General features: G+C 53.2%; 4 protein-coding genes across 4 annotated transcripts; 3 read left to right on the top strand and 1 right to left on the bottom strand.

Moving 5' to 3' along the window:
• Positions 1-573: 573 nt before the first annotated feature.
• SETTUDRAFT_168984 (uncharacterized protein) lies at positions 574-2,655 on the top strand. The gene is made up of 4 exons (XM_008026597.1): positions 574-1,011; positions 1,097-1,425; positions 1,472-2,075; positions 2,124-2,655. Exons 1-4 carry the CDS (start codon positions 1,007-1,009, stop codon positions 2,497-2,499), a joined length of 1,314 nt encoding a protein of 437 aa, XP_008024788.1. The 5' UTR covers positions 574-1,006; the 3' UTR covers positions 2,500-2,655.
• Positions 2,656-3,350: 695 nt separating this feature from the next.
• SETTUDRAFT_168983 (uncharacterized protein) lies at positions 3,351-5,389 on the top strand. Its single transcript, XM_008026596.1, has 2 exons — positions 3,351-4,090; positions 4,144-5,389. The coding sequence occupies exons 1-2, from the start codon at positions 3,680-3,682 to the stop codon at positions 5,086-5,088; spliced, it is 1,356 nt and encodes a 451-aa protein (XP_008024787.1). The 5' UTR covers positions 3,351-3,679; the 3' UTR covers positions 5,089-5,389.
• A 178-nt stretch (positions 5,390-5,567) lies between these two features.
• SETTUDRAFT_150548 (uncharacterized protein) lies at positions 5,568-6,547 on the bottom strand (the record flags this gene model as incomplete). The annotated part of the gene is made up of 1 exon (XM_008026595.1): positions 5,568-6,547. One exon carries the CDS (start codon positions 6,545-6,547, stop codon positions 5,588-5,590), a length of 960 nt encoding a protein of 319 aa, XP_008024786.1. The 3' UTR covers positions 5,568-5,587.
• Positions 6,548-9,614: 3,067 nt separating this feature from the next.
• SETTUDRAFT_161096 (uncharacterized protein) lies at positions 9,615-11,399 on the top strand (the record flags this gene model as incomplete). Its single annotated transcript, XM_008026594.1, has 2 exons — positions 9,615-9,711; positions 9,808-11,399. 2 exons carry the CDS (start codon positions 9,615-9,617, stop codon positions 11,397-11,399), a joined length of 1,689 nt encoding a protein of 562 aa, XP_008024785.1.
• Positions 11,400-11,810: the final 411 nt, after the last annotated feature.

Here is an 11,810-nt window from a genome sequence, read left to right as displayed (position 1 = left end):
GTTCTCCTAGATAGCGTGCTTTCCTAGCGGTTTCCAGAAAACTCGAAGTTGGTGTTTTTTGTCTTTGGCTATGTAGCTTGTATTGAAAAATGGGGTTTATTCGTAAGTTGAAACGAGGTCTCATCTGCTATTATACTAGTGTCTGTATAAATGCTGTTTAGAAATAGGTCATTGTCTGGCTAAAGCCTTACCACGCTAATAGAGCATGTAGAATGATATATCAGGGCGCTACGATAGAGGTTAGTGAACGAAGGACCACGTGATAACGTCAATACCACTCACATCCGCCTTCCTCAACCTTGCATCTCACAATCGCTTATCAAAACCTCTAGCGGCTGATGAGACACTGCAAGCATCAAAGACAACTTAAGGGTGTTGAATTCCCTCCAGTAAGCGATGTTTGGATGTGCGCCTAGGTATCGCACAAGCGCCTTCCATACACGGATTACGTAGCAGGGTCTCGGCGCCATCATCACTCTCACTACTCCCCGCAACCTTCAGCGGTGACTACTCACCTTTACCACCAGAAAACAACTCAAAATCTGCCCCACTTCTTATCTCACTCACACAACGTCTTGATTGTCGCACTCCGAATTTTCCAAGGATGCGTGTATCAAATATGCAGCGCGCAGTCACATCGCGGTGCCTAGGCCCACCTGCACCTGCTACTCTAACAAAAACCGCAAAAAACACCGCAAAGAGCCACCTCAGTCCACCTGGATGCCGCGGATTCGTCACCTACAACACCAGCATCAGAAACTGATCTAAAGGCGATCGAAGCCATGCGTCTCTTACCTTGAGTTCACGGTTAAAGTGACTGTGGGGTCGTGTAGATTCCTCAGTCACCGTTAGTTATCTGTGTACTCGTCGTTCATCAGCACCCCCTTCAAGATATAACCTCGCTCGAACTTTGGGCTGCTCCATCCGCAACCAACTCGACGACTACACGGCACAGTCCACCGGACCTTCTGATCGAACGGCATCGACTGGAAGCAAGCACAGCAAGATGGCGTAAGTCCTCTACCTCATCCGCGACAGTGGTGTCGTTGAATGAGATCACCACTGAGGCTGAGACGAACTCTACTGACATGACCAGACCCATTCGCCCAAGTACTCCTCCACTTCGTGCCTCCACCATGAAGCAGCGAGATTCATCAGCTCGGCCTCCTGCTACTCCCACTTCCAGCAGTAGCTTCGCGGGTGACAACTTCAATATGATCTCACGTTCCGAACATGCGACTGTTCCACCCTCTCCAAATGCACTGCCCCCATACACTGAAGCTCTTGCTATGGATCCAGCTCCTGAGCGCAAGGTGGCTGGCCACAAAAACATTCGCAAGTCCAATGCGCGCACCGGCGCAGGTGTCCAGAAGGCTGGCGGTCGTACACGCCCCAAGGCCTTCCGTTTCATGGACCTTCCTGGAGGTACGAATTTGGTACAGCAGATGAAGCCAGAGCTGATTGTGAGCAGAAATCCGCAACCAGATCTACATGCATACGCAGGAGGAGCCCAAACAAGCTCTCCTTGTCCATCGGCCGCGTATCGCCTCTCTGCGTCCTCGCACGCGTGCGGATCGTGTGCGTACTCTGCCTTCAGATATCGCTGAACAAGAGTATGACAAGGATATCTCGAATGCCTGTAGCGACGGTCGTGATTCCGGAAAGACCAACCCCACGCCCAGGAACTTCCCTCGCGAGACCAACCGTCCATTCTGGGGCTTGACTCAGGTTTGCCGGCAGCTTAGGTATGAGTACCGCCCGATCTACATGGCCAAGCAGGAGATTGGATTGGACTTGACTGCGATTCTCCCCTATCTCGAGATCTTCTATCCCTCTGCGCCTATTGAGATTGCGAAGCTGGCTGCATCAGAGAGGCGCAAGTGCGACATGCCGTTTGTTGGCAATCTGACAATCGCAGTCAGCGATGTGCCAACCAAGTTGGAGCGCCGCTCTGAAGGTACTGAATTGCTGCCGTTGCTTGAGATTTGGGCAAACAGCATCAAGATGGAAGCGGGGTTTGGTCGCTACATGAAGGAAGACTATCACGCAGAGATTGATGGAGAGGCAAAGGATCTGTAAGGCTCTCGACATACAGGCTGCGAACTCTTGCTGACTTGGCACAGCTACCGCCTCTTTGGCCGCCGGGTCCTCAGGAATCGATCTTGCGGTGCCATGAACAACCTCTGGCGTAAAATCCTGCGCAGCCGTTCTCTTGCGTCGGTCCGCATCCATCGCAATCCGTCTATGATTTTGAGTGCTTCTACATCGACTCTTTTCGTGCAGACTGGTGCCATGGCGACTCCCCAGCTGGCCGCGTTCCCTATCGTGCTCAAGCCATATATCCATTTGATCTTCAAGAAGGAAGCAGCCGAAGCGTGGATGACGGATTTCGAGTCCATGATTCCGAAGCAGCCCGTGGACTGGCTGGCTCAGCGAGGCTTTGGGCACATGGAGTACTTTGATGTTAGGGTTGGGGTTGAGCAGACATGTGCCAAGTGAAGGGTCCTGCCGCGCGTTCGCATCAAGGTAGGGATGGCGGGTGGCATGCTGGGTTGAAGCGATATGAGAGGTATCCTTGTCAATTGAACGACTGTTCTGGACCGGGATGCTTGGTTGATTGGCCAGGGGCGGGTTACATTTACGGATGCATACACGACATATAGGATAGCACGTGGGGGTTGCTGGTCTGGTGGCATCGGACGTGTTGCCGCTCTCTTTCTATACGGAATGGGTATTTGCATACAGCTAAACGTTCGTTCGTCATGCAGTCCCTCGTGGCACCAAGGCGCTGTGATTGTGTGGATCTATTGGCGCTGATCACACAACAGTGCCGAGGGCCTACGTTGCTTTTCGAAACCGATAACGCAGACTGCAGGGAGAAATCGGCGACGCCGCAGCAGCAGCAGCAGCACACGGCCACAGCATTGCCCAATCAGGGGCGGCGTTTGGGGGGCTGGCTTTGCTGGAGCAGAAGCAAACAAGACCCACCCCGCCGCCGCCGTCGTTCAACAGCGCAACGCCGGCAAAAGGTATCTGTGACTTTGTCCCAGGCTTTGCTCTGCTTTGCGGAGCGCAGAAATCGTGTTATAGCCCAGGGCCCTTGTGAAGGCGTCAGGTACGTGCGCTCTCTGATGATTCCCCGCCTCCAGCTCCACTCCACCCACCACCCATGGATCCAATCCCTATCGCGCCGACCATGTGCATCGACACGCAACCTTCCCAAACAACACGCCTCCGCAGCCTGGCGTATCACCGCCGCCGCCTTTGGTGCGCCCCTGGAGCCGGGTATCCAATGTGGCGCCCCCTGCATTCGCCCATCCATCCATCCATGAGACGGGTACCGTGGACTGGCCAACAGCTGCACCGGTGCTGGCTTGCGTTGAGAACGAGGCGGCCCTTGACACAGACGCAGATGCAATTGCTTTCTCATGCGCCACTGCTGGATCACAATACACATTGCAGACTGACATGCCGCCGCCCGCTAGGGCAAAACCCATCATGGCAATGGTTTATGCGCATCCCAGCAGCCTCCTAGTGCTGTGAGGTCATCGACCAGGATGAGATCCAGTTCCCGCAACTCTCACACAGTGCCACCCGTCGCCACACACCCTTGCCCTGGCCACAGCGGGTTTCGATTGTTATCTTTAGCAACCAATACGTCGACAAGTCGTGAGGCTGCATGTCGTTCAGGTGTCATCTGGCTAATAATTTTGACGATAGCTTCTGCTGCCACTACATTCCCGACACCGACACCGAACTTCAACCACCAGCCCCAGACATGTCGCGACCACAGAGCATGCCTGACTTTACAGCCCTCATGGACTCGACAAAGTCCCTGTTCGAGGCAACAACCACATCAAATTTCGAGAAGCGCATACACAGCCGCCGTACAACGTCGCCAGACCGAAGATCGCACCATGGCCGCAAGAGACCCAGTCTCTCGCTCGCAGCGGGATTGATGATGAACACTGAAAGTCCATTGCTCACGGGGACAATGTCGCCGCGCAAGCGAAGTGGAAACTACCCAGCCGAAGACAAAGGCTTGGACGTCGACGAGGGTGGTACTCTTTTCTACGCCTATGCACTGCGAGTAAGCCATCAGGTGCGGCACTCTATGCGGGGACGTATACTGACATCAAATAGAGCGACTGTCCCTCCTCTCCGCCATACATTCTCACATTCGCCTCGGCTGCCGTGTGTTCGCAATGGTGGAGCCTTGTGCAGCAGCATTACCCGTCGTGTGCGCGCCCGAGCCCACAATTCTTGGTTATGCGAAGCGAGGACATGGAGCTCATAAAAGACGACCTCAAGTTTTTTGAGCTACGAAATAGATGGTTCCACACCTCGCAAGATAGCCCTGCGTGCCCACCAATTGTCTTGCCACTGCAGTATGCCAACGGAATGCCTGCTATTGCGCCGCCGTCGGCAGAGGAGAAAACAAGCACATCCGCCATTGAAAGCCTGACAGAGAGCTTGAAACGACTGACAAGTGTCGTGGAAAGTAACGCAGACCAGGTCCATGCACTTTCTGTCGCGCAATCAATGGGCCTGCAAGCCATGCAGGAAATCAATGAGACCAACAGCATCCAGATCAAAGCCATTTCCGAGTCGCAAGCCAAGCTCCAAGCCCTCGTCGACCAGAACGCCTCACACTACATCGCTCTTGCGAATTCGAACTTCAAGACACAAGAACAAAGCAGACTGTCTCAAGAACGCACACTCACAGCACAAGAACAAACACGGGATATTCTTGAAACAACAGCGGCACAACTCCAAACGCTATCCAAGAACCAAGCTGAGCTCTCGCAGACATGTCACGGAATGATGCACAGCATTGACCTCTTGAGTCATGGTACCGCAGCCGGCATTTCAGACACGGCGAGCAATCACTCGACATCTTCCATTTCTGCCAGCACAATTGCGAGTAGGATTAGTCCCGGGCCACGCAAGCTCAACAAGAAGATCAAGGGCGTGTGGTACGAGTATGACAGTGGGCCTCTGGTACCGGCGGGGGCGCCGAGGAAGAGAGCCGACTCGGTGAATACGAGTACGCCGCCCAAGAGCCCTGCGGCGCCGAAGCCTGCTTGAGTAGGGATAATTCCTTCTCTTTTGTGTTGGAATGGGGAACTAGGGCGTTTTGGTTAGACGTGTCGGTATTTGTCGGATGGCGTTGAGGAATATCTGTCGGCTTGTGCTGTTACTGTACATTGAGCCAGTTTGTGCTCTTTTTCTCAGCAATGCGTTTTTACTATGGAGTTTGAGCACCACATTAACATGTTTTGTGGAAAGGACCTCGAGTTTGATCTTTCAGGATTATGGAAAAACATAGTAAGTAAACTGTAGTGTCGCATATAGTTGATAGTCTTGGTATACATATTCTGATGGATAGGCAAGTGGATTGATTCTCTTGTAGCTCAATATGACTTTTCACATATCGTAAAGCCCCTATTTAGTATCACTGTCACGACTATATCACCTACCCTGAAATTACTGACAAAGACTGTAAAGCACGAGTATTATGAAGGTCAGCAGAGAATATTTTTCTTGCATTCTACTAGACTCATCTCATTTCTCAGCCACCACACCCCTAAGACCTCGTCGCCAGCTCCACCGCCTCCTTGACAACCTCACCCAGCGCCGCCTTGGGCAGTCCCAGCTTCTCATTCCACACCTCCTGCTCAGCGGGGAAATCATATCCAACATCGACATCAGCACCGAAAGTCAGCGCCAGCAGCGGATACGTCGCATTCGCATCTCCGGCATCGTACCTGGCACGCAGCGCCTTGATTTCCGCCTTACTATCCTTGTTCTGCACACGAAACTCTTCTCCAGTGTGTTGCTCCAGCGCAGCAACAATCTCATTCGTGCACGCCAGAAAGTCGCAGAGGAAAATCTGCTTGTTGGCCGTCATGTCGTCGTTCAGCAGCACCTTGGCAACCGCCAGCCCCGTGTTGGTACTCGTGGTAATAGCAAAGCGGGTGGCGCCAGAATCAAAGATGGTAGCACTCCGGTTCTTCACGTCGATGCCGAGGAAATTCCCGGATTTCGTTGGATCCAGTGCCCAGTCCAGCCAGCTGCCGCAGCAGATGCTGCTCCAGGTCATGGACCCGTTGCTCGAGGCGCAGACGCGCTGCAGGTACGCCAGCATGTTGCTTTTGATGTCGTAGGTAGGGACGAGGGCGCGGGCGCGTGCATCGAGGTTGTTAGCGCCGAATTCGCTGGGGATAAAGCGTTTGATTCCCGCAGCGAGGGCCGCGTCGATTAACCGGAATGCGAGTCCGTCTTTTCCTCCGCCTGCTGTTACTGGTGCGGTCGAGAGCGCCACGACGACGGCATCGTGGCCCCGGAACACGGACGTCAGTTCTGAGAGGGTGAAGGCGTCGGAGATCTTTTTCACGGGCACCCCTGCTGGGAAGCTCGCTGACGAGTTCGTCCGCGTTATGATGGTTACGCTGAAGCTGGGTTCTGCGAGCAGCGCGGAGAGAATGGGTGAACCGACGGAGCCGGTGGCGCCTAGGATGGCGACTTTCTGGATCGAGGGGGCCATGGTGGAGGGAGGGGGGGGGGTGGATGTTGAACTTGTTCTGAATGTCTGTTGTTTGGTTTGCTTGGGTAATTAAGGGCCCTGAAAGGCAATTGTGTGAGTGCCGGTATAGTTGTGTGAGCGTCAGTATGGAGACGAGATATCATTCTCTCTTCATAGCTCTCGTCTCCTTAGATATATATATATACTATTCAAAAAGTATTTCAAGAACCCTTCCACCAAGCCGGCACTGAACGATTGATTAGTCTTGCATGTAAACACACCATTCATTCCAGCTTGCTGCATCGGCCGCTGCATCCTGAAACCGCTTCATACTGATTATACCCAATTACTCAGCACCGCGGGTAACCACCTATTGCACGCATCTTGCATGTCGTGATGGCTGCTTCGTCGTAAGCTGCACGTGACCACATGCCGTTCAAAGCGGCATAGCGGCAGCGGGTCATGCCGGCCGAGGCAACTAAACTCGTAGATGTGGATGTGTAATCCCCAGGGCTGCGTACTAAGCTGCGTGTTTTGTAATCGCATACTAGCAAAAAGAAAAAAAAATCCTGGAAACGTAGCTTGCCAAGGGGGTGAGCGTGGATAGAAAGGGTTGCTAGGGGGTGGGGGTGGGGGGCAGATGCCGTGGTGCAATAGCAGATTCCTGCGCCTTTTGGGGCCGAAATCCGTAGACATGCGCCTTGCAGCTTTTGACAGTGTGGTTGGAGACAATTTTATCCGGCTTCGAAGATCGTATGTGTTTTGTTCTTTAGGTTTCTTTTCTCATGAACACGGCAAATGAGGTGGGCGGGCGGTGGGCTGGTGGTGATGAGCATCAGGTGGCTTCATAGCTGCGTGATAGGTTGGCAGCGGTCGGGCCGCAGATTCCCCGGTCTCTCTTTTAGCTAACTAAGTATTGCCGCACCTCCATAGCTCTAGCTCAGTCTCCACCCGACCTCCACCCAATCTCACCCTGTCGCTCTCATGCACATTGTCTGCCGCCGGACCCTAATGCGCAGCGGATGCTCCGCGCAGCGCTACATACACACGCACAAAAACAACAAAGACAGGCCATTCCGCTTCGACTGGACAGATGCCGATCATGTCCTGTGGGAGAAACAAGGGGGCATAGCAACGGCGGGTCATTGCAGAGAATAGGAGATTACCTTAATCCTGCTCATCGCCTACACGTAGGACAGTTGCCATGCCTCGAGTATCCCTACCGTGGGACAGACTCTTCCCCTCGGTGTCCAATTCCGACTGGTCTCCACTTTGCACCACATGCAGCCGCGAGGTCTACGCCACCAAGTACGTGGCCGGGGAACGACCGAGTGGCCGTGATGCACAGATTAGACACAAGTCTCGATACTAGTTGCGGGGGACGCGACATGTACTTGCTGGCCTGCGGACAAGTGCATGCAGCCCCATACAACAAACGTCCGCTACCCCGTGAGGACCAGACATCTAGCACTCTCTCGCAACATCGGTGCGTCAACCCTCACTAGCTGCCGACGTCAAAGGATAGGTTTGCTTCTGCCACGCTTCTGGTCGAACTCAAGATCTACGGTCTGGCTGAAAGAACAACGGTATCTGGTGCACGTGCCCACTCAACATTCCCGCCTTACTTGCTGCTCCCTATTGCAAAGCCCATGCACCCATAAGGGTGTACATAGGGAAGATCAGAGATACAGATTCTGCAGCTACACCCAAACTCCACCTCGGCCCCGGTCATTGGTAGCGGCGCGGACCGTCTTCGGGCTGCCTATACCAAGGGGAACGCCCTTGTGGGGTTGTCGAGTATTACTTTGCGCTGCATTCGGTCGCCAACCCTCGTGTTCGAGGTGTCGGTGAGCATCGCTTAAAAGCCTTTCCTTCTGTAATAAGCACGGTATCTGGGCCTGGGGCAATGCAGTAGGACCTGGACAGCAATTTGTATGCACAAAGGTTATGCCAAAGGTGCACGAAACTTGAGTCGCTATTCATGGCCAGCTTGGATGACGAACGTGCTAACAAAACCTCGTTCGTTAGGCACAAGCTGCGAACGACCGGCGCCCGCGAACGGGAACCGCATAACCGGCGGTTTCCATCATGATTCTAGCTGTTTGAGGAACAGATTTGCGCTTTGCAGTGTACACCTCTCTTGTCAAACGACTCTGAGCGAGGGCATTCAGCCGCAACGATCGACTAACAGCGACACATCTTACCTGGTCAGCTTTACCCAATTGCCGCGCTAGTCACTGCAAGACCTAAATTTCTTGGCTCCAATAGGTTGCTTGTATACAGAAATATGTTCAGCACAGTCTGGGATACCTCGCAAAGTTGTGCATATTCGCTGTTACATCGTGCAAGAAATTGTGGGCTTGGAGCAGACCACCCAGTTCCTTTCTCATCGCACAGCAAGCCACCATGCGCTCGGATTGGCTTGACGAAGGTATATACAAAGACATATACCTGGGTACCATTGCCAGAATGTGATATTTTCGTCGTATACCTGGCCTGGACGTACGCTGCAATAGGTCGGCATCCAAACGCGACGCTGGACAAAGAATCATGTTTGGGAGGCTGAGAACAAGCCGAATGCCAAGTTAGTGGGCGTCAAATAACAAGCACCGGGGCGCAACAAGAAACGCTAGAGGCTTCAGGGTACATGTTTCCGGCAATCAATTTCTGTGTCACCGCTACTGCATGAACTGTGAGAGGGCTGGCATTATTTAAAAGCGCTGGGCCATGGAATTCCGCATGTGTTCAAGCGGTTGACGCGCACTAGCTCTAGTCCTCTCAAACGGACGTCTTTCAGTGATCCGCAGTCGATACTACTCGTCAGTTGTACCACACTAATCCGCCTGCAGTCAGGACTCTTATCGAGGGCGGACGGAGACGCATGATGCGCGGCTACGCAGGGTCCTGGGTTCGGGATGACCCTCGTTGGTGTCTTGTCTGGATCATGATATGCGGTGGCTTTGAAAACGGAACCTAGCTAGTTACAAGGGCTATTTTGAGCGACTACAAATACGCAAGCCGCTCGCACGCGACGAGCGCGTAACAGAACAGGGTAACTTCTACGCCACCGACCTGAGCACTCACCATCATGGTTGAGATATCTGCCCTTGATTCTGGTCCGACCGACGCCCCGGCAGTCACACCGCAACCCGAGCATGCGAGCGGTACACAGAAAGACTCTTCAAGTACAATCCAGACAGCACCCGTGCCATGGAAACTGCCCAACATCGACGAAAAAGAGGATAAAGAGGGACCGACGGCCACATCGACCTCATCAGTAGAAGACAAGGGACCAAGGAGCCGCACTCCGCTGCCATTCCGTATACTAGTGGCATTCATCGCTCTCAACCTTTCCATCTTCCTGGTAGCTCTCGACACAGTCATCATACCCACCGCCCTGCCGACCATCTCGCAGTCTTTCCGAATACCCGACTCGCTCTACGCATGGACCGGATCTGCATACCTTCTCACCAACGCCGCATCGATACCCTTCTGGGGGAAGTTATCCGACATCTTTGGAAGAAAGTCCGTTCTGCTAGCGGCCAATGTTGTTTTCCTAGGCGGAAGCATTGTCTGCGCAGTGAGCATCAGTGCCCCCATGCTCATTACAGGGCGATCGATACAGGGCCTCGGTGGTGGTGGCGTCGTGGTGCTAGTGCACGTTTGTGTCAGCGACCTGTTCTCGATTCGAGATCGCTCCTTCTACATGGGCATGGTCGGGGCGTCGTGGGCACTCGCCTCTGCTCTGGGTCCTGTGCTCGGCGGTGTCTTTGCCCAGGAGCTCAAGTGGCAGTGGTGTTTTTACATCAACATACCCATTGTTACTTTTTCCATTGTTGTGCTCTACTTCACTCTCGACCTCCGTGATCCCAGAACACCGCTCCTCCAAGGCCTTGGTCATATCGATTGGCTTGGTACAATCACGATCATCACGGCTACTTTTCTGCTGCTTGTTGGGCTGCAGGTTGGTAGCGGGAGCTCCTATGGCAGGCCGCTGGTCATTTCACTCATCGTCATCGGGGCCTTCATATTCATCGCCTTTCCCTTCTCGCAATGGTGGGAGGACAAGCGTGACGGCAGCCCCATCATGCCTCTGCGCATATTCAAGGACGTCAGCAACCTCAGTGCACTGGGTGTCTGCGCATGCGATGCCTTGGTCTTCAACTCAGTCGCATACTTTGTGCCGCTGTATTTCCAGATTGTTCTCGAGAGGACTCCAACAGTCACCGGAATACTCATGCTCGCTGTTGCAGTACCTCTCGCAATAGTTTCCTTCGCATCAGGTCATTTGATTGAGAAGACGGGGCGCTTCGTCGAGGTGCTCCAAGCCGGACTCTTCTTGATGACTCTCGGTGTCGGTCTTCTGATAACCCTCGATGCATCCTTCGATCTCGGCAAAATCATTGGAATTCTCGTCGTCATTGGACTGGGTTTTGGCCCCAACTTTGGCGCTCCGCTTATCGCCTTACAAACACGCATCCAAGAATGTGACATTGCCACCGGCACGGCGGCTTTTGGCTTCGTCCGCATGGTCTCTGGAGCTATCGGTCTCGTTCTCGGCCAAGTCGTTTTCCAGCACTGGGAGTCTTCGGGGTTCCAGACGCTTGTCGACAGCGGGATTCCCGGAGATCTCGCTAGTATGCTTGTCGGCGGAGAAGCTATTGCCCATGGTATCCAGATCAGAGAGCTCAACGATGCGCAAAGGGTAGTCATACACAAAAGCTTCACGACTTCCCTGCGAGGAACATGGATCCTCTACACCATTGTCAGTGCATTGGGGCTTTCGATTTCCTTTGGAATTAAGAGGTCCAAATTGCATCGTGAGCCGCCGCCATTAACTGCACTCGAAGCTGGGCATTCAGACAGCGAGTAGGGCGTCTGCACCCTATTTGAAGTTTTCAGCAACGCATTTTTTTCCCCCATCTTATCCCCTGAATGTATGTCTCGGGGATAAAAAAATTTATCTTCTGCAACGAGTCTTGAATGATCCTCCCCGGTTTTCCACCTTTGCTCTGCCTACCAGCAAGGTGAACCGCAGCATCACACATACACACACACCCACACACGTACATGGCTGGTCACGTTTTTTTTTTGATTAAAAAATGTTGGAAATTTGATTCTACAATCTCCCTATCAAGACGAAGACTTACGACATCACATGAGGCCCCTCCCCCCCCCAAAACATGGCTTAACATGAAACCCCTAAAAACCCTGTATCTGGCTTCTTTCATCGCTACCATGTCGCCGACGAAAGATTATAAAACGAATGCGGATTTCCATTGCG

Source organism: Exserohilum turcica (genome assembly GCF_000359705.1).
Source record: "Exserohilum turcica Et28A unplaced genomic scaffold SETTUscaffold_19, whole genome shotgun sequence".
NCBI classification, from domain to species: Eukaryota; Fungi; Ascomycota; class Dothideomycetes; order Pleosporales; family Pleosporaceae; genus Exserohilum; species Exserohilum turcicum.
This window is presented reverse-complemented; position numbering and strand designations above follow the sequence as displayed.

What these genes read in the sequence shown, in the direction of transcription:
- SETTUDRAFT_168983 (XM_008026596.1), top strand. Translation starts at nt 3,680, where the DNA reads ATGTCGTTCAGGTGTCATCTGGCTAATAATTTTGACGATAGCTTCTGC. An exon ending in TCTACGCCTATGCACTGCGA is followed by an intron (nt 4,091 to 4,143) that starts GTAAGCCATCAG and finishes GACATCAAATAG; the next exon opens with AGCGACTGTCCCTCCTCTCC.
- SETTUDRAFT_168984 (XM_008026597.1), top strand. An exon ending in TTTCATGGACCTTCCTGGAG is followed by an intron (nt 1,426 to 1,471) that starts GTACGAATTTGG and finishes GATTGTGAGCAG; the next exon opens with AAATCCGCAACCAGATCTAC. An exon ending in GATGGAGAGGCAAAGGATCT is followed by an intron (nt 2,076 to 2,123) that starts GTAAGGCTCTCG and finishes GACTTGGCACAG; the next exon opens with CTACCGCCTCTTTGGCCGCC.